Source organism: Oncorhynchus mykiss, chromosome 5 (assembly GCF_057628025.1).
Source record: "Oncorhynchus mykiss isolate SJ-2025 chromosome 5, ASM5762802v1, whole genome shotgun sequence".
Taxonomy (NCBI): Eukaryota; Metazoa; Chordata; class Actinopteri; order Salmoniformes; family Salmonidae; genus Oncorhynchus; species Oncorhynchus mykiss.
Window position 1 is genome coordinate 12,144,891 of NC_143026.1, and position 24,761 is coordinate 12,169,651.

A 24,761-nucleotide genomic window follows, 5' to 3' on the forward strand; every position below is an offset into this window, starting at 1 on the left:
ATTTTATTTTGTAATCAAAGCTTTTGTTTGTTATCGAATGTTATGTCATAATTGTAATCTTAATTTTTTTTAAATTGAACCTTATTTTATCAGGGAGTCATACTGAGACCAATGTGTCTTTTACAGATGAGACCTGAATAACATAAATTACAGAAAAGACATCAAAATATAAATACAAGCAGAAAGAATCAAATGAAAAGAAAGTTACAATTATGATAATAAGAAATAAACACCATGCAACTTTAACAAACCCCCAAAAAATACAGGCAGCTTCTGTACAAAGGTCATTACTGTGAGATGCATGTATTGATTCATTACCATATTGTACTGTACAGTAGACAGACAGCAGACGTGCCAGGAAATACAAGCCTGAGGCAGTGAACAGGGTTGACTGTTGACAAAATAAAGTGTCAATGTGTCCCACAACTGTACAGTACTACACCTACAGTACATGTTCTGTACTACCCCATATTAGACACAGATCAATAGATTTATAGATTTTTTTCAATATTGTGATGTTTTGTGGATTGTATGAATGATCTATTCACTCACTGGCATATTTAAAATTACACCAATGACAAAGTTACTACTTTGATTAGGCTACTTGAGAGCAATGACAAGCCTATAAACTTCTGTGTAATATCTTGGAAACCCAGAGAAAAGATCTCTTGACTAGTATGTTATTTATCACATGCCCTGTTAAGCCTTGTTGTCACAGGAGTTGGTGGCACCTTAATTGGGGAGGGCAGGCTTGTGGTAATGGCTGGTGCGGAATTATTTGAATTGTATCAAATACTGTCATTCCATACGCTCCTTTACAGCCATTATTATGAGCTGTCCTCCCTCAGCAGCCTCCACTGCTTGTTGTTGTCTGTCGGTGCTGTGAAGTTGACCATCTGGCAGGAGCTCTTGTGGTAGCCTAGTGACAGGTGTGATGGGGGGCTTATATACTTTTACATAGGCCTACATGCCTTCACAGTTTACAACACTACACTGAGCTTACCAACTCTGTTAATTCAATATTTCAAATCTTTCATATGAGGCAAGAGGTTATAGCTTAAATGGTCATCATCAAACATACATTTTGTGTGTGTCATGTAGCCTACACTAAAAGTGTCACAATGGACTACAAATTAAATATTTAATAATATGGATATCTAATTAAACGCAAAGTAAATCCATAAAAATTAAATATTAGGCCATATATATATGTATATATATACATATATATAAGAAACACACGCATAAATATATATACATATATGTTGCATAAAATACAGAGGTTTCTCATACTGACCATGTGTGGTTGTTTTAGTGGTTATTTTGGCGCAACATTGGATACATTGTGGGAGGCAACCGTCCGCCTAGGGAGTACACGATGCGCAGCATGAAAACGCATTCCATCTATTTTGAATTTTGTCTCGAATGCTAAAGTTGAAAGGACATATTGCGTTGCATGTTACCATTGGTTGGTTGAGGTCACGTTAGTTTTACATATTCATGAGCGGCCATATTCGTCAAGCCTGCTTTCTTTTGGTTGAGACAAAGTAAGATACTTGCATGAGCTTTGCGGCTTTCGTATATTTCTAACCCCATTCCACCGCCTGCCTGTTTTATATTGCCTTACGTGAGCTACTTTTGGTTTACTTCCTTCTGTTGTAAATTGATGTATTTTGTAACATTTTTTGTTGTTGCTTAGGTTAGCGGATAAGCGACCTGTATTTCATGTCCTACAGCTTTGCCAAATTTAGTCTGCCGTGGTCATAATTTTCCCACCGTTTAAAATATATATTTTGTCGTTTTTTAAACCGTATTTAATTTAATGTATATTTCTCTATTTGATTCAGCATATTTGCTTCATAATGGCAACCGCAACTTCAACTCCGGCCGGCCAAAGAATAAGCACCCGCTCCGCCGCCGGTAGCACTCCATTGAGCCCCACGAGGATATCCAGGTTGCAGGAGAAAGAGGACCTCTGCAATTTGAACGACCGTCTAGCCATTTATATCGACAAAGTCCGGAGTCTAGAGTCCGAGAACAGCGTTCTTCACCTGCAGATTTCTGAGAAGGAAGATGTAAGAACCCGGGAGCTTACTGGTTTGAAATCACTGTATGAAACCGAGCTCGCTGACGCTAGAAGATCTCTCGATGACACCGCCAAAGAACGCGCGAGGTTGCAGATTGAATTGGGAAAGATCAAATCCGACCATGAGCAGTTATTGCAGAAGTAAGTAACTTTTTTTTTATTTACGAGAACATTTGTTGAAATTAGACCTATGTGAAAATTCGCCGATTTGTCGCCGAAATGTTGCACATTTGAACACTTAAAACGGTGAATTGCAACATTGGAGCCAAGTGGTTGCAACATCAGACCGATAATCTCGGTAAAGTTGTTTCAAATGTATCCAATTTATTTACTGTTCACGAATGGTCTACCCAAGAGAATGTGAACAAGTAGCCTACGTTGAAAACACAGTTGGTTTGTTCCCTTTTATAACTGGTTTTAGTAGAACACTAATGTATACAAACAGTAACTTTTATTCGTTTTTGTTTTTCTATTGAGTCAGTTTTTATTTCCGTATAAATTCAAGCATGGGTGTTACTCTGTCTTTTCCAAGTGCCACACCTTTTTGATAGGAATTAAGGTAGGCGCCCCTCCCCCATCCTAACGGTTGAATGGATCTCATAGCGTCATTGTCTAAATCTTGAAATCTGAGCCATTCCAAGCGACCACTGCCCAGTCAAAATACAACTTGAGTGTATACAAACTCATTGTCATTTGTTTTCTTTCAAAAAGTAACATGATACAATATAAACTCTTATACGACAGAATTTCTATAGTATCCTACTAAAGTGGACTGTAACTCCAAAATCATGACTTTTCAAATCAAATTTTGTCACATGCCGACTACAACAGGTGTAGTAGACCTTACAAGGAAATGCTTACTTACAAGCCCTTATCTCACTTGACATTTGAGCCCTTGGTGCTGTAAATGCTTTTGGGCTTGGTCACTTCACTTTCTACTTTTCTCTCCACTAACTTCCTGCCTATAAAGTTGTAAGCTGTAAAAAATGCAGGGAATTTTGTGGTTCTCCTGAGGTGTAGATGGCCCAGAGCTATTTGAGTCTGGGAGAGGATTCAGAAGTAGTCATTCCCACAACAATTATTCATAGTCATCGAAGGAAGAGGGGAATGAAATTAACCAATGATTATGATGAATGTTGTAGGAATTTACTACAATACCACATGAACTGTCCACTATCCTTATCCCCACCCTCTGTCTGCATGTAAATGCTGTAAGTCAATGGTACGAGAGGCAGGTAGAAGTCACTTGACAAGCCTGAATGACTGTTTACGCTTGATTGCCACGGACTTGTTTTGGTGTTTAGGGCTAACAAAGTAGCATGTACATGTGACTTTAAAATTAGTACCACAAATTTCTACCAGCTGGTTACAGTTAGTATATTAGAGGGCTTGACTCATTTGGATAATATCCACACATTTACAATCCTTGAGTTTGTCTAAGAATAAAAACAACCAGTACATTCATATCAATTGAAAGTATAGGGAAAATGCTTATTTCGTCCATCTGAGTTCACAGTAGACCCTTTCTGTGTTTGCAAACATTGTCGCATGAGTGCGGCAGATCAAGGAGGAGTTCTTAAAACACCAGCAAAATTAGCCTCTCTTTACATGTTGTTTATGAGTGCATTTCACGCTACATTTGGATTTTAATGCTGTACTGCTTAATGTTTTGTCATCGCAAATTATTATACTTTAAAAAAACACTTCAACCAGTAAAATAGCTCTTTGTCTAACTTTTGCTACAGACTATATAAATGAGCGTTAGCATTCTAGCTAACAAATGCTGCATCCAAAATAGTTACTTTGCAAAGATCACAACCAAATATAATCTTAGTGACTGAAGCAAGAATCAAAACATCGTAAGCGTATGAGAATCGCAAAAAGTAATTTTTAGAAGTAATACAAATTTAAATCTAGGCTATGTTGAATGGAAACGGATGGCGACGGTTATCTTACTGCCATCGAGAGTTCGCGCGCATATCTGCGTGACGTCAGTGTGTCAACTGGAAAGGGGTCTATAATCCGCAAACCAATTCCTGACATGTCTTGCCTCTTATTTCCTCTACTAATGCTTTATCCAATTAGTTGCTCATTTGCAAACTCTATTGCCAGATAAAGGCTTGTTTTTCTGGGCAGAACTAGACTGGGGTCAGTTTGGAAGACTGACCAGATGGGCTATTTGAATATTCAGAAATAATTAAGCTTTGTGTACTATTCCTGATCATGTGATTATACAGTCACGTGGCAGGTTTTGTTAGGTTTTGCCTATAAGAGTCATTTGAACAGCAATAAAGTTCACACACATACTACTATTCCATATAGATTTCTATTGGGGAGTGTTAAAACACGGTACTTCCTGATCAGCAGTCTACTGTTGACAACATGCATTTACAGTACACATGGTAATGTAGTTATCGCTAAGGATGCATATTGCACGTGTTCCATGTGAAAAATATGAACAATATTCAAGGGTCTCTAGTTTCATTTTATGGACCATGTTCCAGTTTAGAACGCAATACTTATATTGTACCTGCACCACACATGCATTTAAAATCAGCAAAAAAAGAAACGTCCCTTATTTAGGACCCTGTCTTTCAAAGATAATTTGTAAAAATCCAAATTACTTGACAGATCTTCATTGTGAAGGGTTTAAACACTGTTTCCCATGCTTGTTCAATGAACCATAAACAATTAATGAACAGGCACCTGTGAAACGGTCGTTAAGACACTAACCGCTCATAGATGGTAGGCAATTAAGGCCACAGTTATGAAAACGGAGGACACTAAAGAGGCCTTTCTACTGACTCTGAAAAACACCAAAAGAAAGATGCCCAGGGTCCCTGCTCATCTGCGTGAACGTGCCTTAGGCATGCTGCAAGGAGGCATGAGGACTGCAGATGTGGCCAGGACAATGTCCGTTCTGTGAGACGCCTAAGACAGCACTACAGGGAGACAGGATGGACAGCTGATCGTCATCGCAGTGGCAGACCACGTGTAACAACACAGGATCGGTACATCCGAAGATTACATCCTGCACAGGATTGGTACATTCAAAGATCACCCTTGCGGGACAGGTACAGGATGGCAACAACAACTGCCAGAGTTACACCAGGAACGCACAATCCCTCCATCAGTGCTCAGACTGTCTGCAATAGGCTGAGAGAGGCTGGGCTGAGAGCTTGTAGGCCTGTTGTAAGGCAGGACATCACGGGCAACAACGTCGCCTATGGGCACAATCCCACCGTCGCTGGACCGGATAGGACTGGCAAAAAAGTGCTCTTCACTGATGAGTCGCTATTTTGTCTCACTTGGGGTGATGGTCGGATTCGTGTTTATCGTCAAAGGAATGAGCGTAACACAGAGGCTTGTACTCTTGAGCAGGGTCGATTTGGAGGTGGAGAGTCTGTCATGGTCTGGGGCGGTGTGTCACAGCATCATTGGACTGAGCTTGTCATTGCAGGAAATCTCAACGCTGTGCGTTACAGGGAAGACTACCTCCTCCCTCATGTGGTACCCTTCCTGCAGGCTCATCCTGACGTGACCCTCCATGGCAATGCCACCAGCCATACTGCTCGTTCTGTGCATGATTTCCTGCAAGTCAGGAATGTCAGTGTTCTGCCATGGCCAGTGAAGAGCCCGAATCTCAATCCCATTGAGCATGTCTGGGAACTGTTGGAATGGAGGGTGAGGGCTAGGGCCATCCATTCCCCCCAGAAATGTCTGGGATCTGCAGGTGCGTTGGTGGAAGATTGGGGTAACATCTCACAGCAAGAGCGGGCAAATCTGGTAGTCCATGAGGAGGAGATGCACTGCAGCACTTAATGCACCAGATACTGACTTACTTTTTTGATTTTGAACCCCCCTTTGTTCGGGACCCATTATTCCCTTTCTGTTAGTCACATGTCTGTGGAACTTCAGTTTGTATTGGAGGTCGACCGATTAATCGGAATGGCCGATTTTTAATTAGCAATTAATTATTTAGCAATTGATTATTTAGCAATTAACAATCGGAAATCAGTATTTTTGAGCACCGATTAGATTTTTTTAATATATATAACACCTTTATTTAACTAGGCAAGTCAGTTAAGAACACATTTTTATTTTCAATGACGGCCTAGGAACGGTGGGTTAACTGCGTCGTTCAGGGGCAGAACGACAGATTTTCACCTTGTCAGCTCGGGGGATCCAATCTTGCACCCTTACAGTTAACTAGTTCAACGCTATAACGGCTTGCCTCTCTCTTGTTGCACTCCACAAGGAGACTGTTACGCGAATGCAGTAAGCCAAGGTAAGTTGCTAGCTAGCATTAAACTTATCTTATAAAAAACAATCAATCATAATCACTAGTTAACTACACATGGTTGATGATATTACTAGATATTATCTAGCGTGTCCTGCGTTGCATGTAATCTGACTGAGCATACAAGTATCTAAGTATCTGACTGGGCGGTGGTAGGCAGAAGCAGGTGCGTAAACATTCATTCAAACAGGACTTTCTTTGCGTTTTTCCAGCAGCTCTTCGTTGTGTGTCAAGCATCATGCCGTTTATGACTTCAAGCCTATCAACTCCCGAGATGAGGCCGGTGTAATTGAAGTGAAATGGCTAGCTAGTTAGCGCGCGCTAATAGCGTTTCAAACATCACTCACTCTGAGCCTTGGAGTGGTTGTTTCCCTTGCTCTGCATGGGTAACGCTGCTTCGAAGGTGGCTGTTGTCGTTTTTCTTGTTCGAGCCCAGGGAGGAGCGAAGACAGGGACGGAAGCTATACTGTTACACTGGCAATACTAAAGTGCCTATAAGAACATCCAATAGTCAAAGGTTAATGAAATACAAATGGTATAGAGAGAAATAGTCCTATAATTCCTATAATAAGTACAACCTAAAACTTCTTACCTGGGAATATTGAAGACTTGTGTTAAAAGGAACCACCAGCTTTCATATGTTCTCATGTTCTGAACAAGGAACTGAAACGTTCGCTTTCTTACATGGCACTTTTACTTTCTTCTCCAACACTTTGTTTTTACATTATTTAAACCAAATTGAACATGTTTCATTATTTATTTGAGGCTAAATTTATTTTATTGATGTATTATGTTAAGTTAAAATAAGTGTTCATTCAGCATTGTTGTAATTGTCATTATTACAAATAAAATAATGTATCAGCTTTTTTGGTCCTCCAATAATCGGTATCGGCGTTGAAAAATCATAATTGGTCGACCTCTAGCTTTAACACCTGTGCTCCATTAAAAAGGATGGTGGCCATATGTTGTCATTTTGTAGTCTAGACTAACGTTAGAACATTACTTGTTCCACTATGAAGATTTTAATGCGTTATCGCTGAAGATTAAGTAGCAGGCAGTTGCACTGAAGTGTGTGCAAACACATGGTTTACTGGTTCCTCAGAACATCTGCCTAGTGGCTTTGCACAGCTATGCATATTTGCCCTCAAGACTTTGGGACGTAGCAATTTAAGAAATGCATTTCTACTTGTGATTCGCAAAGGGAACATTCCAGAAGTCCTCCTTTCACACACAACTTGGAAATGTACCACATTTTTCTACAGCCTATGATAATCATTTTGTTTCTCCCTCTTGGCAAAGTATGGTGACAAACATGTGACATCTTTTAATTGAACTAGGAAGTGTTGTTGGAAGCCATTTTGATTGACTGAAGCATCAAGCAGACTCTACACCTGTTGGAAGATTACATTGAACAACAGATGCCCATTATTTGCCAGTAATCCTGCTGCAGCATGTGTGCCATTGACTCCAGTCTCCAACGGTCTCTTTCCAGCCCAGTACTCACTAGATAACCTGAGCGTGGACTTGACCTACCCCTCTCATTTTATGTTAAGTTGACAAACTTCTATCAAATTGTCCACATCTTGGGGAAATCAAGCTAGACTAGTTGAAAGTTAACCTTGCTTGAAATAGTGTTTTACTAAACTTTTGGACTACCCTTAAAAAAGATTACCGTATGCAGAAAATACTGTTTAAAATATTTTTTTACTGCATTAATTTTGCAGTATAACTGCAGTTATTCTGTCATTACTGTGTCCAAAATACCACAGTTAACTGCAATATTGTTTTGGTACTGTACTCATGTCGTAATATGGAATGTTAATGGAGACATTTCTGTTCAGCTCAGTCAATGCATGCATGAAAGTCCTCTGATACTAGTCATATTCGACCAGTTCTGAAACCAGGCCTGTCGGAAGTTTTGCTACTCTAATGAATTCTTCTCTCCAGTACTCTGGGTAGTTTCAGTGCATGGGTGGGTTGGAGGTTGTGTGCTGTGGTGGCAGGACATCTTGGATATAAAATGGCTTTTCAACCCTCAGCAAAGAGTGACATGGCAGCTGCAAGATGTCTGTGTTCGGTCCTCCTCATTGAACCAGTTGTTCAGCCCATTTCCTAAAGAAAGTAGCCTTTTGTCCAGCTCTGCCAACCAAGCTAGCAGCTACTTTGCTTACATTTAAAACAGTAGTGCTTGACCACCTTATGTACTTTTCAATGTGTTGCATTTGTTGGGTTATGTCGGTGGAATACTGAACAAAAATATCAATACAACTTGTAAAGTGTTGGTTTCATACGCTGAAATAAGAGACCAGAAATGTTTCCGAAAGCAGAAAAAGCTTATTTCTCTCAAATTGTGTGTACAAATTTGTTTAAATCCCTGTTTGTGAGTATTTATCCTTTTGCCAAGATAATCCATCCACCTGACAGGTGTGGCATATTAACACTGATTTAAATGGCATGATCATTACACAGGTGCACCTTGTGCTGAGGACAATAAAGCCCCGTTTCCACTGGCACTTAAAATTAGGGCCAAATTCGAGCTGGGTCGAGGGAAACCTGGGCCAGTGCATCCCAGTTTCACGACTGGTGCCAACTCGATTTAGAATTAATTAATGACACCATTACTATGCAACCACCAAGCTGATCACTGCTGGATGCTGACACAACGTTTATATAGCTCGTCTGAGCTTGTTGCTGTTGGCTACCACATGGACAAGCCATACTGCAGTAGTCAGACATGACACAAATTACCACCATAGTTGGATCCTTCCTTAATTTTTGCACTACACAAACTTATGAGAAGTCGGCCCTCAAATGCAATTAGTTAGCTTAACAAATCAGTTTAAACATGCTAGCTAACGTGAGCTAACAGGAATTTTTCATCTGGTTTGCTTGGTTAGCTTGCTAGCTAATGCCATGGCAAACAAGGTAGAAATTAAGCTATGTTTAGCTAATGATGACGTCAGAACGTCCAACCTGCTTCATAACCGCAGACCACGTGTAACCACACCTGCCCAGGACCTCCACATCCGGCTTTTTCACCTGCGGGATCGTCTGAGACCATCCACCCGGACGGCTGACACAACTGGATTTGCACAACCAAAGAATTTCTTCACAAACTGTCTCAGGGAAGCTCGTTGTCTTGACCTGACTGCAGTTCAGCGTTGTAACGGACTTCAGTGGGAAAATGTTGACCTTTGATGGCCACTGGCGTGCTGGAGAATCATGCACGTCGTGGATAAATCGCAGTTTCAACTGCACAGGGCAGTTGGCATTGTGTGGTCGAGCGGTTTGCTCATGTCAATGTTGTGAACAGAGTGCCCTATGGTGCGGTTATGGTATGGACAGGCAGAAACTGTGGACCACAAACACAATTGTGTTTTATCGATAGCAATTTGAATGTACAGGGATACCCTGACGAGATCCTGAGGCCCATTGTCGTGCTATTCATTCACCGCCATCACCTCATGTTTCAGCGTAATGCTCTGCCCCATGTTGCAAGGATCTGTACACAATTCTTGGAAGCTGAAAATGACCCAGTTCTTCCATGGCCTGTATATTCACCAGACATGCCACCCCTTGGGATGCTCTGTATCAATGTGTACGACAGCGTGTTCCAGGTCCCGCCAATATACAGAATTCGCACAACCATTGAATAGGAGTGGGACAACATTACACAGGCTGCAATCAACAGCCTGATCAACTCTATGCAAAGATGTCGCGCTGCATGAGGCAAATGGTCACACCAGATACCGACTGGTTTTCTGATCCACGCACCTACTTTCTTTGAATCTGTGATCAACAGATGCATATCCATAAATTAGGGCAGAATGGAATTATTTCAAGGGACTGGTTTCCTTATTCAAATTCAATCAATTGTATTTATAAAGCCCTTGTTACATCAGCCGATGTCAAAGTGCTATACAGAAACTCAGTCTAAAACCCCAAACGGCAATCAATGCAGATTTGGAACCACGGTGGCTAGGAACTGTAACTTTTTTCTTGTGTTTTTTTATTTTTGTAAAGCAAGATAGAAAATCACGCCCTAGTGCAGGTACTGGGAAAAACAATGAAGCAAGCACTCATTAACTATAGAATAAAGTAAGCCTGTCACTATGTAGTAACATGTTATTGTTGGTCTTTGTCTGAAAGAAGCAGCTTTGTTCTTCTGTAATGCATTTCGTCTACCTAGAGAATTATTCTGTAACATGAAAGCCTGTGTCGGATAAGACATTTCCCCCCCCCCCTGCATTCAGCTGTGTGTGAAATACCAGACATTCCCCCTTTATTCCACACAGTGTGCTCTACCTACGCATACCTCATGCCCCCAAGTCAAGTGTGAGACAGGAAATGCCTGCGCTCGGCAGGAATGCTTCCCTCCCACTGACGTATACACACCACGCCTCCCTTTAAAAAAAATAATCTTAATTTCAAACACACCTGGCATCCGCAAAGCTTTACGCCTACGTCATGTGATGTTTGTAAAATCCTCAGTGGCTACTGGTGAAATAACTCCACACCCCTTTTCCCCTTGAACTCTCTACTGTTCCAGAAGCACCATTAACATTGACCTTTAGACACGTATTTACTGCATGTTTTGAATCATCCTATGATCCTAGTCACTACTAGGGTTAAATATTTTCCTGTTATTTTACAAATCTTCTGTCCTGAGAGTAACTCACTTTTCTCCTGCGTTTTATTAAATTTTTATTTGGGTTTTATTTAACTAGGCAAGTCAGTTACGAATCAATTATTTTTTACAAACCCAGACGACGCTAGGCCAATTGTGTGCCGCCCTATGGGACTCCCAATCATGGCCAGTTGTGATACAACCTGGATTCGAACCAGGGTGTCTGTAGTGACGGCTCTAGCACTGCGATGCACTGCCTTAGACCACTGTGCCACTCGGGAGCCCCACTCGGGTAACCCGGTATTTCCCGCCAAAAACCGGAACTGTCTTTCAAAAGCATTTATTAAAGTACACTACATAAAGTATGTGGACAAACCTTCAAATGTGTGGATTTGACTATTTCAGCCACACTTGTTGCTGTCAGGTGTATAAAATCGAGCGCACAGCCATGCAATCTCCATTGACATTGGCAGTAGAATGGCCCGTACTGAAGTGCTCAGTGACTTTCAAAGTGTCACCGTCATAGGATGTCACCTTTCCAACAAGTCCATCAAACCCTGAGCATTGATGATTCACCATGCAGAGGCCGTGGAGAAGCCAAATTTAGACAACACGTATCATTTAACAGTTCCATTTCACGCCATGCTGTTCATAGAAATAATTTCTTATTTAATTTACCGGTTTCTCAGTTATTTATCCCAGGAAAAGGGGAGTGGTTTTGGGCGGTAAATCTCGGGAACTGGGTTCCCGCCATTCAACCCCAGTCAGTACACAGCGTGAACTCCGCAGTATTGTATATGGAGGGCACACCCCAGAGGAGGACTGCTATGTCGGTCTCATCTGGAGCCTTCATACTTAGCGGTCTAGATATGAGCCTCAACAAATAGCCAATAGAATAACCTCATCCTGTTTCCCTTTCTGCTACTCAGAGCAGTCAGTTGTGTGCACAGGAACTCCAGATTGAATGTGGAGTTTGATATTAATCTCAAACCAAATATGGCCTGTTGCACTTGAATTATGGCATGAGAAATAGCAGATTTTCTTTCAGTGAAATCACAGGATAGTTTATGCAATACGTTATGAGATGCTGTTTACGTTTGACTGTTTATATGTAGCCTGGGTTAACACAACTAAAATCTACGCTCATTATTACCATGGTTGGCTTTAACCAGGCTAGTTTAAACGGTTAGTTCACCCAAATGTCCAATTTACTGTGACTTTATGGTTTATGGCCAGTGAGCAATCCTTAGATCCAATGGACTTTTGCAACCCCACTGTTTATGCTATTTCAATTGAAGACAACAGGCCTCGTGTCTTGGTATTTGAATACCAAGAGAAATGGTGATCTGATGACAACTCTCACCACCCCTGCAAGGCTATGGTATGCAACGTTGCTGATATGTTTCACGTGTTTTTACTCAAAGGCACCTTTATGACTATATGACAATGGGGACTTCAGTCATTGAAATCCCCTCTTGGCGTTTTAAAACACACACACTACCTCCGTGGCTGGGCCGTACTCAATGCTGCTATGCCTCCACTTCTGCCTGCAGCTTTGCCAAGAAGGAGTCTGATGCGGCTGGCGCCCTGGCCCGGCTCAGGGACATGGAGACCCAGCTGAACTCAAAGGAAGCGGTGTTGGCCACCACACTGTCAGAGAAGAGGGCCCTGGAAGCCAGCCTGGCTGACCTGCAGGGAACTGTCCAGGAGGTAAACGATCAAACGATGATGATAACGATACTTTTAATTTGTAACAGGCTTTCCTCAAAGTGATGGCAGTATGGATAAGTTACTGTTTACGTTTAACTTTTTTTCCTATCCTATCAAGATTGTGATTTGTCATGGCAGCTGTTGGTCAGCCTATTGATGACTAGCTGCACTGAAATTGCCATGCTTAAATGCAATCATCTTTATACAATTTTTGTTCAATTGTTGCTTGAGTGAAACTTACATTTGGATGGAGACCTTATCTGAGGAGATTTTGCATCACTAACCAGAAGGTGGCAATCTAACTCTCCTCCATCTTAATTACATTACATTAAAAGAGGTTATAGGAGGATGGGCTCAGTGTAATGGCTGGAATGGAATTATGGAATGGAGTCAAACACATCGAACATATAGAAACCAAGTTTTATTACAGCCATGAGCCCATCCTATCATAGCTCTTGCACACACATGTACCCAGTCTTGTTCTTTCCTAAGCCTTATTCAGTATATCGGATTTTTACTTTGCGGAATTGGAGATCTTCTTTGCCATTTACGATCTGCAACATTTTGACAATTTAACTCCATTGTCTTTTCATAGTCCACAACAACTTCAAAACATCCAGTAGATTAGAACTCATTCACGTAACCCTCTTGTTCTTCTCCTACAGTTGGATTCTGGCTTGATCTTTGCCAAGAAGCAGCTGGGAGAGGAGACTCTGCTTCGCATCGACCTGGAGAACCGTTACCAGAGCCTGTCTGAGGAGCTCGAGTTCCGCAAGAACATGTTCGAGGAGGTCAGAGAATTGTCCAACACCTCCATTAGTTATAGCTATACACATGTTCACATTCATTCATTTAGTTATAGCACAGCTGTCTTTTAGTGGGAATGTTTGGTGCAGCAAATGCAAATCTCACAGTATACACAACAGCAGGTTGATGTCGTGGACAGTTTTCAGTATAAAGACTGCTTAACCAGGGTAACTAAGGGGAAAGGTGACATACACTACCGTTCAAAAGTTTGGTGTCACATAAAAAAATCTATTTTTATTGTCCATTTAAAATAACATGAAATTAATCCGAAAAACAGCATAGACAATGTTGTAAATTACTATTATAGCTGGAAACGGTTGATTTTTAATGGAATATCCACATCGGCGTACAGAGGCTCATTATCAGCAACCATCACTCCTGTGATCCAATGGCATGGTGTGTTAGTTAATCCAAGTTTATCATTTTAAAAGGCTAATTAATCACTAGGAAACCCTTTTGCAATTATGTTAGCACAGCTGAAAACTGTTCTGATTTAAAGAAGCAATAAAACTGGCCTTAGACTAGTTGAGTATCTGGAGCATCAGCATTTGTGGTTTCGATTACAGGCTCAAAATGGTCAGAAACAAAACTTTCTTCTGTAACTCGTCAGTCAATTTTTGTTCTGAGATATAAAGGCTATTCCATGCGAGTAATTGCCAAGAAAGTGAAGATCTGGTACAACGCTGTGTACTACTCCCTTCACAGAACAGCGCAAACCGTTTCTAACCAGAATAGAAAGTGGGAGGTATAGTTTGAGAAACAGACATGTCCTCAACTGGCAGCTTCATTAAATAGTACCCACAAAACACCAGTCTCAACGTCAACAGTGAAGAAGCGACTCCGGGGTGCTGGCCTTCTAGGCAGAATTGCAAAGAAAAAGCCATACTTCAGACTGGCCAATCAAAATACAAGATTAAGATGGGCAAAATAACTGATGCTGGATAGAGCACTATTGGAATTAGTCTTTTTTTTAAATCATAAACTTGGATAAGCTAACACAACGTACCATTGGAACACAGGAGTGATGGTACGCCTATGTAGATATTCCATTAAAAATCTGCCGTTTCCAGCTATAATAGTCATTTACAACATTGTCTATGGACAGATGAATCTAAGTTTTAGGTGTTCGCATCACAAAGAACATTTGTGAGAAGCAGAAAAGATGCTGGAGGAGTGCTTGACGCCGTCTGGCAAACATGGTGAAGGCAATGTGATGGTATGGGGGTGCTTTGGTGATGGTAAAGTGGGAGATTTTTACAGGATAAAAGCGATCTTGAAGGAAGGCGATCACTCCATTTTGCAACGCCATACCCTTTGGACGGCACTTAATTGGAGCCAATTTCCTCCTACAACAGGACAATGACCCAAAGCACAGCTCTAAACTATGCAATAACTATTTAGGGAAGAAGCAGTCAGCTTGTATTCTGTCTATATTGGAGTGGCCAGCACAGTCACCGCATCTCAACCCTATTGAGCTGTTGTGGGAGCAGCTTGACCGTAAGAATACGTAAGAATTGCCCATCAAGCAAATCCAATTTGTGGGAGGTGCTTCAGGAAGCATGGGGTGAAATCTCTTCAGATTACCTCAACAAATTGACAACTAGAATGCCAAAGGTCTGCAAGGCTGTAATTGCTGCAAATGGAGGATTCTTTGACGAAAGAAAAGTTTGAAGGACAATTATTTCAATTAAAAATCATTATTTATAACCTTGTCAAAGTCTTGACTTTCCTATTCATTTTGCAACTGATTACATCTATGTTTTCATGGACAACATGTGACCCCCAAACTTTTGAACGGTGGTGTATCTTATGTGAATCAGGTATAGAAGTATAGTATACAGGGCTTGACAACACTTGTCCTAGACAAGTAAAAATATATGTAGACGGACAAGAAGAATATATATTTGAGTTGTCCAAATGTGATTTGGTTTACTTGTCCAATGTCAAACAATTACTCTGATCAGACTTGGCTCTGTGTCCTCTGGACGCAACAATTGAGTATGCGATGTTGTGTACGGCACAATGTTATGGTAAAACAAGCCACCCCACACACGTGGTCAGTCTCAACATGCCTGTAGCGTTATATTGCTAAGCAGACCCTCCAGAGTGCCATATGGTCATACACCTTTCCCAGAATGTGTGTGTACTACCTTGAACCAGAGCCATGTATTTAGAGTTGGGCTAACTTTTAGAGTATGGTTCTAATTATCGACATAGTTACATATCTTTTTGTATTTTTATATTCCCCATGTCATGTTAATGGGGAGCTAACATGGCTGCCATAGAACGTTGTAGTGTCATTTAACTGCATCATAATGCAGAAACCTCAATGTCCCTACTCTCTAAATACATGGCTCTGCCGTGAACCATCTTTTGATTTTTTTGTCTTTGTTCAACACTGACTGAACCTTTTGAGGAGGCACCAAGTTGTAGGGTTTACTTAAGCAATAAGTATACCACAAATATACCACAAACCGCAAAGGTTTGATTTTATAAACTGGTTAACAATGTAATTAGAGCAGTACAAATGCATGTATTGTCATACAAGTGGTATATGGTCTGATATACCACTGCTTTCAGCATTGAGTTGGAACCACCCAGTTTATACTGACAGTCCACCCAGTTTATACTGACGGTATTAACAGGGCACCAGTCCTTTCTTGGACAAAGTTGGCCTTTATTCTAATTTTAGTCAAGTTATTGTAATACATTATTACTCAAAGATATGAATTGATTGAAGTTTTCCCCCAGAATATCAAGATGAACACAAGCTCTTTATAGAATCAACATTTTAACACTAATCAAAAAAACTACAAACATAATGATTGTGAAAAGTTAGACAATTGAAGACCTGGAGATCCTGAACATGGCTGTGTTTGTTGGCTCATTCCTTGGGCTGCTCCTTTATTTTAACTAGGCAAGTCAGTTAAGAACAAATTCTTACTTACAATGACGGCCTACCCCGGCCAAACCCTCCCCTAACCCGAACGACGCTGGGATCGAACCTGGGTCTGTAGTGACGCCTCTAGCACTGATGGTGCTTTAGAGCACTGCGCCATTCAGGTTCCCTTTGGATTGTTGCTTCCTCTGAGATGCAGAGGCTGAGATCTAAAAAAGTGTTGTCTTCTCCTTTTCATGAAGGTGAGTTTGTTAGGTACCGTTCAGGCAACCCTAGCTCATTTTAGTCTTCGTCTGAGACTGTTTTTAGTGTATGGGCTCTTCTGTCCCAATTTCCATACTGAATAGCTAGTACTTCCTTTTAAAACGGGTCTCTCCTTCTGAGGAATGGAGGAACCCACAGCAGGGCACACACATCGCTACAATGACCCCTAAACCCCCCCCCCCACCCCGTCTGTTGTAGGAGATCAAGGAGACAAGGAGTAGACACGAGACTCGTCTGGTGGAGGTGGACTCTGGCCGGGCTGTGGAGTACGAGTTCAAGCTGGCCCAGGCCCTGACTGAGATGAGGGGGCAGCACGACGAGCAGGTCAAACTGTACAAGGACGAGATGGAGAACACTTACGTGGCCAAGGTGAGACAGAAAACACAACATCCAAGATCCTTGATGCAGACTGGAGGGCCCATTATTGTTTGGTCATATACCAAGGCTTTTTAGGAGATTCTGTTCCTGACTTGCTGTGGTATTGACCATAAAGTTAACCTCATTTCAGTGGGTCTCGCCATGCTGGGGTGACCTATTGGGAAAATTGCATGTAAATCTGTGTCAAACTTACTAGTTGTTGGATACCAGTAAAGTCACGTCATCAAGCGCAGCGTTACACAGCAAATCTAAAAAGACCCATTTCTGGTGTTGCACTTCCTCTCTGGCTGGTCAGGAAGCCCTCTCTGTGACGTTCACTTCCTCTTTGTGAGGCGTTGCACTATCCATCCTTCCGTATGTGTGAAATTAACATTGCTTGTACCCACACAACCCATTTTAACTCTGCTCTGTCCTCCTGTGTACCCCGGGGGCAGCTGGAGAACGTGCGCCTGTCGTCGGAGATGAACAGCTCGTCGGCCAGCATGGCCCGTGAGGAGCTCCGGGAGTCGTGCCTGCGTGTGGAGAGCCTAGCCGCCCAGCTGGCCAGCATGCAGAAAGAGGTGAGATCTCATTAATCAAATGTATTGGAAAGGTGTTTTTACATGATTTAAGGTGACGGTTGTACCATTATTACTATCTACTGACAATGGTTACGATGCTACCCAGTTACTTTTTAAAGAGGTTGATGGTTTGGTCTACACATTTAGACTAGAGCCTGATACTTAAACTAGCCAGAATGCAGAAAGGGGTGAGAGATTATATGGAGGATACAGGAGTAATGTTACACAGGAATAACAATGTTGAGGTGAAATGAGGTACTACCTGAACACATAATGTGTCTAACTTGTGTGTCCCACTGAACACAACCCTAACCTGTAAAATATCTCTCTAGACCCGTGGATGGCAGGACCGGATCCATGAGCTGGAGTCAGCCCTGGCCCAGGAGAGGGACACCAGCCGCAGGATGCTGGGGGAGAAAGAGCGGGAGATCGCGGAGATCCGGGCCAAAATGCAGATGCAGCTGGACGAGTACGAGCAGCTGCTGGATGTCAAATTGGCCTTGGACATGGAGATCAATGCCTACAGGAAGCTACTGGAGGGAGAGGAGGAGAGGTGAGGGTGAAGAGAGATGCATACAGAGATCAATGCCTACAGGAAACTACTGGAGGGAGGAGAGGAGAGTGACTCATGCAACAGTCACACTTATGCACACACAAAATCCTGTATAAATGCGGATGTAAAAATTGACTTTAGGGTGAGCACACTTTAGGGTGGGGGTGAAACCAACACATAATTCAGATACAGTCAGTGTCATCTTCTCTTTGGAGTGGAGCGCTTCAATGTTTGGCTCCTCTCTCCTGTTCTGGGTCAGGTCCCAGGCTGATGTGGTGTTGAGTTTAAAAGTTGTGTAGGTAGTGTTCCAACTGGCCGGACATGTACACATCGATGTAGATTCTTCATGCAGGAGAAATGTTAACTTCCCAGCTTGTCGTCGAGCTGTTACCGAGAATATAATGGTGTTAATTTGACTAATCTCTCATACCCAATCTTTCTCTCTCCCTTCACTAGACTGAAGCTGTCCCCCAGCCCGTCGTCCCGTGTCACCGTCTCCCGTGCCCAGTCCAGCTCTCGCAGCGTGCGTACCGCCCGGGGAAAGAGAAAGCGTGTGGATGTGGAAGAGCAGGAGGCCAGCAGCTCCGTCTCCATCGCCCACTCCGCCTCCACCACCGGCCCAGTGTGCATTGATGAGCTCGACACTGACGGGAAGTTCATCCGCCTGCACAACACCGCCAATGAGGTGAGGGTAGCGGGACGCGCACTGAGCGATCTAATGTTCTCGCATACATTTGAATGTGTTTGCATTTGTTCTCAAACATTAGTGTGCGCTCAGACACATGTTTGCTTTTGTTTGACAGCAGAACTTTACCGGTAATGTAACCTTTTAACTAGGCGAGTCAAATTGTTATTTAATAATGAAGGTTGTGTTCCAGATTGTCTATAAACCATTTGTGCGTCTGATTGCAACATCCTATCAATGCTGTCACTGACATTTGAAACCCTTGTCCAGGTGTGAGATGGTGCATGACTGCTTTGCAGATGGTCTGTAACGCTGTCTGGAACACAGCCATAGTGTTGAGTATGTGTGGTGCAGACATGACAAGGTGCTCAACTGCATCTGAGCCTAGCAACTCCAACTCGCTGCGGGGATCCCATTTCTTTCTCCAGCATTTCTGGTGACCCCTCCTCCCTCCCCAAATCTAATCTCACAACCTTAAAATTAAGAGAACCAGTATACATTTTCAATTTTATTTCAAATTATATTTTCTGAAACATAATTTTGTTCCACTGCAATTCCCCCAACCATGACTGCGAATACTACAGCTTAAACCACAGCCTCTGGTATTATCACTTAAACTATACACACAGAGTTAATCAAACTCGTGGCCAGGGCTCCCTTGAAAAAGAGATTCATGTCAGTGGTACCGTAAATAAAGGGTACATATAGTTATTATAATGAACTCGTTTTTACTTGTGTCCTCTTCCCCAGAACCAGGCCATGGTGGGCTATGAGCTGAACAGGACCATCGGAGAAGTTTCTGCCACCTACAAGTTTACTCCCAAATATGTCTTGAAGGCAGGCCAGAAAGTCACGGTAAGACTGCATTTTCTGCTAGTTAATACACAGGAAAGTAGATATTAATTATGTTCTTCACTGTGGTATAACACTGTAGAGCAGAGTTAGATTTATCAATGGTGAGGAGGAACAACAAGCAGATATTTGATGTTTGTATGGGCAGATTTCCTGGACATAGATTAAACCTAGCCCTGGACTAAAGAGAACACTCTATGGAGAATATCCATTTTAGAATTGTAGCCTGTTTAGTTACTTTACATCACATTCCCATAACCTTGAAACCTCTGTCCCAGGTGTGGGCGTCCAATGCGGGTGTGGCCTCCAACCCCCCCACAGACTTGGTGTGGAAGAGCCAGGCGTCCTGGGGCACAGGGGAGGATGTCCAGGTGCTGCTGCTCAACCCTCAGGGAGAGGTACAGAACCTTTAATCCACTTTATGTAGCATTTATACAAGTCTTATAAAGGATTTATGGAGGGCTGAGATATTGTTAAGTTGTCTCTTTAACTTCTTGACGCTACCAATCCTGGGATAATTGTCATCAACAACCGCTGAATTTCATAGCGCCACATTAAAATAATATTACTACAAATATTTATATTCATATAATCAATATAGCAAAACACTGTTTATCCTTTTTGTTAATCCACCCGTCGTGTCAGATTTAGAAAATGTGCTTTACAGCGAAAGCAATCCAAGCGTTTGTAAATTTATCGATCGCCCGACAAAACATTATGTACACCTAGCATCAAGTAGCTTGGTCACGAAAAGCAATCAAATGAATCATTTACCTTTGATCTTCGGATGTTTTCACTCACGAGACTCCCAGTTACACAATAAATGTTCCCTTTGTGTTTTCTATCCTAATCTGTCAATTATATGCATATTCTAGCATCTGGTCCTGAGAAATAGGCAGTTTACTTTGGGAACGTTATTTTTCCAAACATAAAAATAGTGCCCCCTAGCTTCAAGAGGTTAAAGTTGGCCCCATATGTTATTTATGTCTTTGGCCCTGGCTATAAACAACCCCTAGTCTGCTGTAATTGTTTTTTTTACCAGCACAGGTGGTGCCCTGTTCCACCTTTTACTGCTGCTGTCAGAGCAGTATTATAATCAGCTTTCCTTAGTCCCCTGGAACCAATGTTATGGAGTGTAACGCACCTCCATTCCGTAGGGTGATGTTCCATAGGGCGCACTGTAGAATTATTTTTATTTTTTATTTAAATTTACGGAATCAAATATTTCTTGCTGGACAAGTTCCTGTAGTCTCTCGTTTCAGTTAATTTTCTTCCGTTCGGTGCCTAATGAACACAACCTTGGTTTCTTCCTGTTTCCAGGAGGTGGCCAGGAGGAGCACCTCGTACAAGACAGCCATGGAGGAAGATGATGATGAGGATGACGAGGGAGTGGAGGTCATTGAGGAAGATCTCTTCCACCAGCAGGTAAATGGACAACCATAGCTATTTTCAGCAATTAAATATTTATTTGGATTAGAATTGAGTAATTATGGACTGAAAATAAATAACTGCAAGGAGAAAGCCCACGCAACACTGTCTTGCAAAAATCACCATGTTTGATAGTTGTTTTAGACTGACCGAGAATATACTGTGGTATTGGCATCCAACTTTTTTCAACAAAATATTTTTTGTTGATATTGTGTAGATCGACTGAAATGTGGTTGTTTTGTGGCTTTCCAGGGAGACCCACGTGCCACCAAGAGGGGTTGCTCCATAATGTGATCTTACCAGTACACCCCCACCCCTTCACACCCCTCTCTCTCAACCAGTCTCAGCTGCCAACCGAACTACCACAGAACTATTTTGTATCTTTTTAGTGTATTATAAGAACCGTGTGAATTTCTATTCTGCTCTTTTTAGTTTGAAATTCCTCATATCTCAAGATTGTAAAACTGTTTTTTTTTTCTTTCCCTACATTATTTTTTTATGTGTAATCTTAAAATGAACCATCACTACTTGCATTTTTCTGAACCAAATAATGTTTTCTAGTCCCAGTAGTTTCTTTTGTAGAGTATTACTTTGGACAGCTCTGTGCAGGAGAGGCAGCTTGCAGAATGAATCTGTACCTCGAGGTGCTGTGACTTTGTTTTGTTTTTACATCTGATTTTCGATAAATATAACATTTTAACGGCCTCTTTTATAGAAGGTCATTTTATTAGTGTTTTTTTCTCTCGCTCAGATACTAGTTAGACAGCCAGGTTGTTGCATACTTCAGAATGTAGTAAATGTTTATGTGAAACTAGAAAGAATAAAGCTTTCCAATTTGAAAGAAGCACGCAGCTTTCAGAAATGGTCCTCCATTCGTGTACTTATGGATGACCGCTTTTGGTATTGCAGGTATTGGCAAAGTTTGTCTGAACATTACACACTACACCACAAGGTGTCAGTGTTCCATTAGCTAAGTTTCCATCCAATAGTTGAGATTTTCACGTGAATATTCTGAAGTCAGCATAGAAAAAATATGGCAATTTTCCCACCAGGCGTGTTTCCATCAAACTGACTTGCTGCGGATAAAAGGCTGTGCGTGACGATGTAGTGTTTCCTGTATCGAACAAAAAAACAACATGCGTTTCCATAGCATTCAACTCTAAAGATAGTTTTATTTCCTTGGTAGTAGGCTACATTGTGTGACTCCCAAGTTTACTGCGACATGATGGTTTTTATACAAATATTTGCTCATAAAAGCATTTCAACCGCAATTATCACAATTTCACTGACAAAATATCTCACCTTGCCTAGCTTATTTTGTTGTCGACATTGGGACGTTTTACTGACACATTTGCTGTTTCCTTAAGGCCTGTCATAACTTTTTTTGCATCTGGTCATTCATCTGCATGGAATGGTTGGATGGAAACCTGGTTACTGAGAAGAATTTCCTGTCTGCTATATTCTTCATATATTTGACTCGATATTCTACAGCCAAGACTGTTTTACAAGACAATGCTTTATACTACCAGTTGACTCTGTGGGAAAATTGTTTTCATTTTATTTAATTGTATCACATCAGCTTTGATGCAGAAATGGTTAACTCGAGCCTGCTGTCTTGGTCAGACTTTCTTCCAGGAGCCCCCTTTAAAAAAAAATAACCACTAATTGCTGGATCCATGTCTGGTACAGGTTTAATGTCCATATAATAGCTTGGCATTAGCTTAATGTGTCGAGGGTTAGTATTTTCTGTATTAACAAACTCAGCAAGCAGCCAAGTAATAGTTAGATGGCTGTTTTGGCATTATTCCTCAAACCAATGGGTCTGTGATCATGATTGTACTCTAACAAATGTCAATTGAAGATTTATCAATTTTGAATTTAGCATGACTGTATACTCATGTTAATTTATGAATCTGAATGCAAAAATGCGTTTTTATGCTGTACTAGACATACCTTTTCAGAAACTCAGATTACCTTGCCAATATTTCTGAAGTCATTTGGGCGTCGGTCATATGCATACATTTAAAGTTTTAGCGGACCGATTTTTATTTGCTCCATCAGATTTGTGGTCATATGCATGCGTTGTTTGACTTTCTGTAACCTTCACATTTAATGAAAAAATAAACTATTGATTTTGTTGTATTTCCATTAAACAGGAATATTGTATAACTTTTAAAAATCTTTGCCCATATTCGAAGCGTATCGTATAGGATTACATGTTTAATCAGTCATCTTGAACCTACATCGGCACTCCTCCTTTGAGATGCTTTGTGTATAAAGGGGCCCTGATCTGTTTGATGGTTATTCTGAAGCAATTGGGTCATGGCTAGAAGGATTCTGCTTTTGTCAAATTAAAGTCCTATTTGACTTTTCGTAGCAGGTTTGAATTTACGCAGCAAGTTAGGATGATTTAATGTAGCGAGTTAGGAGAATTAGGAAAAGGGTTAGCGTTGGCTCAAATGCAAACAAACATTTGTCAAGCTGGATCCCATCTAGCCAAGACCAAGCAACTGGGGTGCATTTAACTAGGATGCAAACGGTAGACATGGAGGGATCAAACAGAACTTATCCAATTAAACTAGTTTTTGTTCCGAAACATTGTCAGTTGCAAAATGTTTTTCTAGATAGTGCACTGACGAATACACCCCTAGCTAGTTTATCTAGCCTTTTTGTTATTCAAAGCCATTCTTTTTTTGACTCAATCTTAATTATCTTTTGAATAGAGAACAGTATCCTATCCTTTTCTATGGCTTGGCACTTGAAATTGTATTCATTAATGCTTTATGAAAGTCAAGTAATACCCATTGCATGTTCAAATCGGAGTATGCATTAAGGTTACCAATCTAACACTATCTGGAAGGATGGTTGTGAGCTGATTCAGTTAATCACTTCTACTTTAATGGAAATGTAACATTTAGAACAGCTCTGGAGTCCTTAAGTTCATATTTTTATTGGAAACAGCTGATAAAATAACTGTAGAGAGAATACATTTGATCAAACTGCCACCCCGACACACACAAACATAACGGAAGTTTATTCCACTTCACCAACAAGCTCAAAGTGAAGCCTGACATTTAATCAAATGAAGATGCTGAAGAGTTAAATAAGTGCACCATGTACTCAATGATAAAATAAAAAAAACTTTGATAGGTTAATGCATCTGGTATAACAAGAAGTTCTCTAGACAGAACATGTAAGTGTTTTTGGCCCTTCTAATCAACCTGAATAGTCTATACAACCATCACAGAATACTTTACAAGGCAGCGACTACAAAATCCTTGAACAAAAGAAAATCATTAACACAATGACATGACCACTCATGAGTCAAAGATGGGATGTCTAACAAACAGCTATTTGTAAGTGAAGTGAATGACTAACACTAACATATACCACAGTCAACCAGTTCTCAACTGAGACCATATTGTATTTTTCACACAAAACTACTTTGTAGCCAAAATATAAATTAATTCAAAATGTCCCTTTGATATGTTAAGGTCAACCTCAATATACTTAAACTGTTAATGGTGTTCTTATCTAAGGGGAGGACTTGCAAAGAACAACTGAGCAGCTAGTATAGGCCTACATCAACCTATGCCCTGTTTAACACTCCAC

The 24,761-nt window shown here is 41.2% G+C and overlaps 1 protein-coding gene across 2 annotated transcripts; it reads left to right on the forward strand.

Annotated features, from left to right (window-relative positions):
• Window positions 1–1,373: 1,373 nt before the first annotated feature.
• Window positions 1,374–23,302, forward strand: lmnb1 (lamin B1). Of its 2 annotated transcripts, none has more exons than XM_021601682.3 (12): window positions 1,374–1,547; window positions 1,848–2,227; window positions 12,567–12,723; window positions 13,389–13,514; window positions 16,892–17,062; window positions 17,506–17,631; window positions 17,964–18,184; window positions 18,641–18,869; window positions 19,620–19,724; window positions 20,000–20,119; window positions 21,042–21,146; window positions 21,402–23,302. In XM_021601682.3, the coding sequence occupies exons 2-12, from the start codon at window positions 1,863–1,865 to the stop codon at window positions 21,441–21,443; spliced, it is 1,767 nt and encodes a 588-aa protein (XP_021457357.1). In that variant the 5' UTR covers window positions 1,374–1,547; window positions 1,848–1,862; the 3' UTR covers window positions 21,444–23,302. The 2 variants fall into 2 exon arrangements, with proteins under 2 accessions (XP_021457357.1, XP_021457356.1); XM_021601681.3 differs by having other exon boundaries at window positions 1,472–1,627.
• The last annotated feature ends 1,459 nt before the right edge of the window (window positions 23,303–24,761 follow it).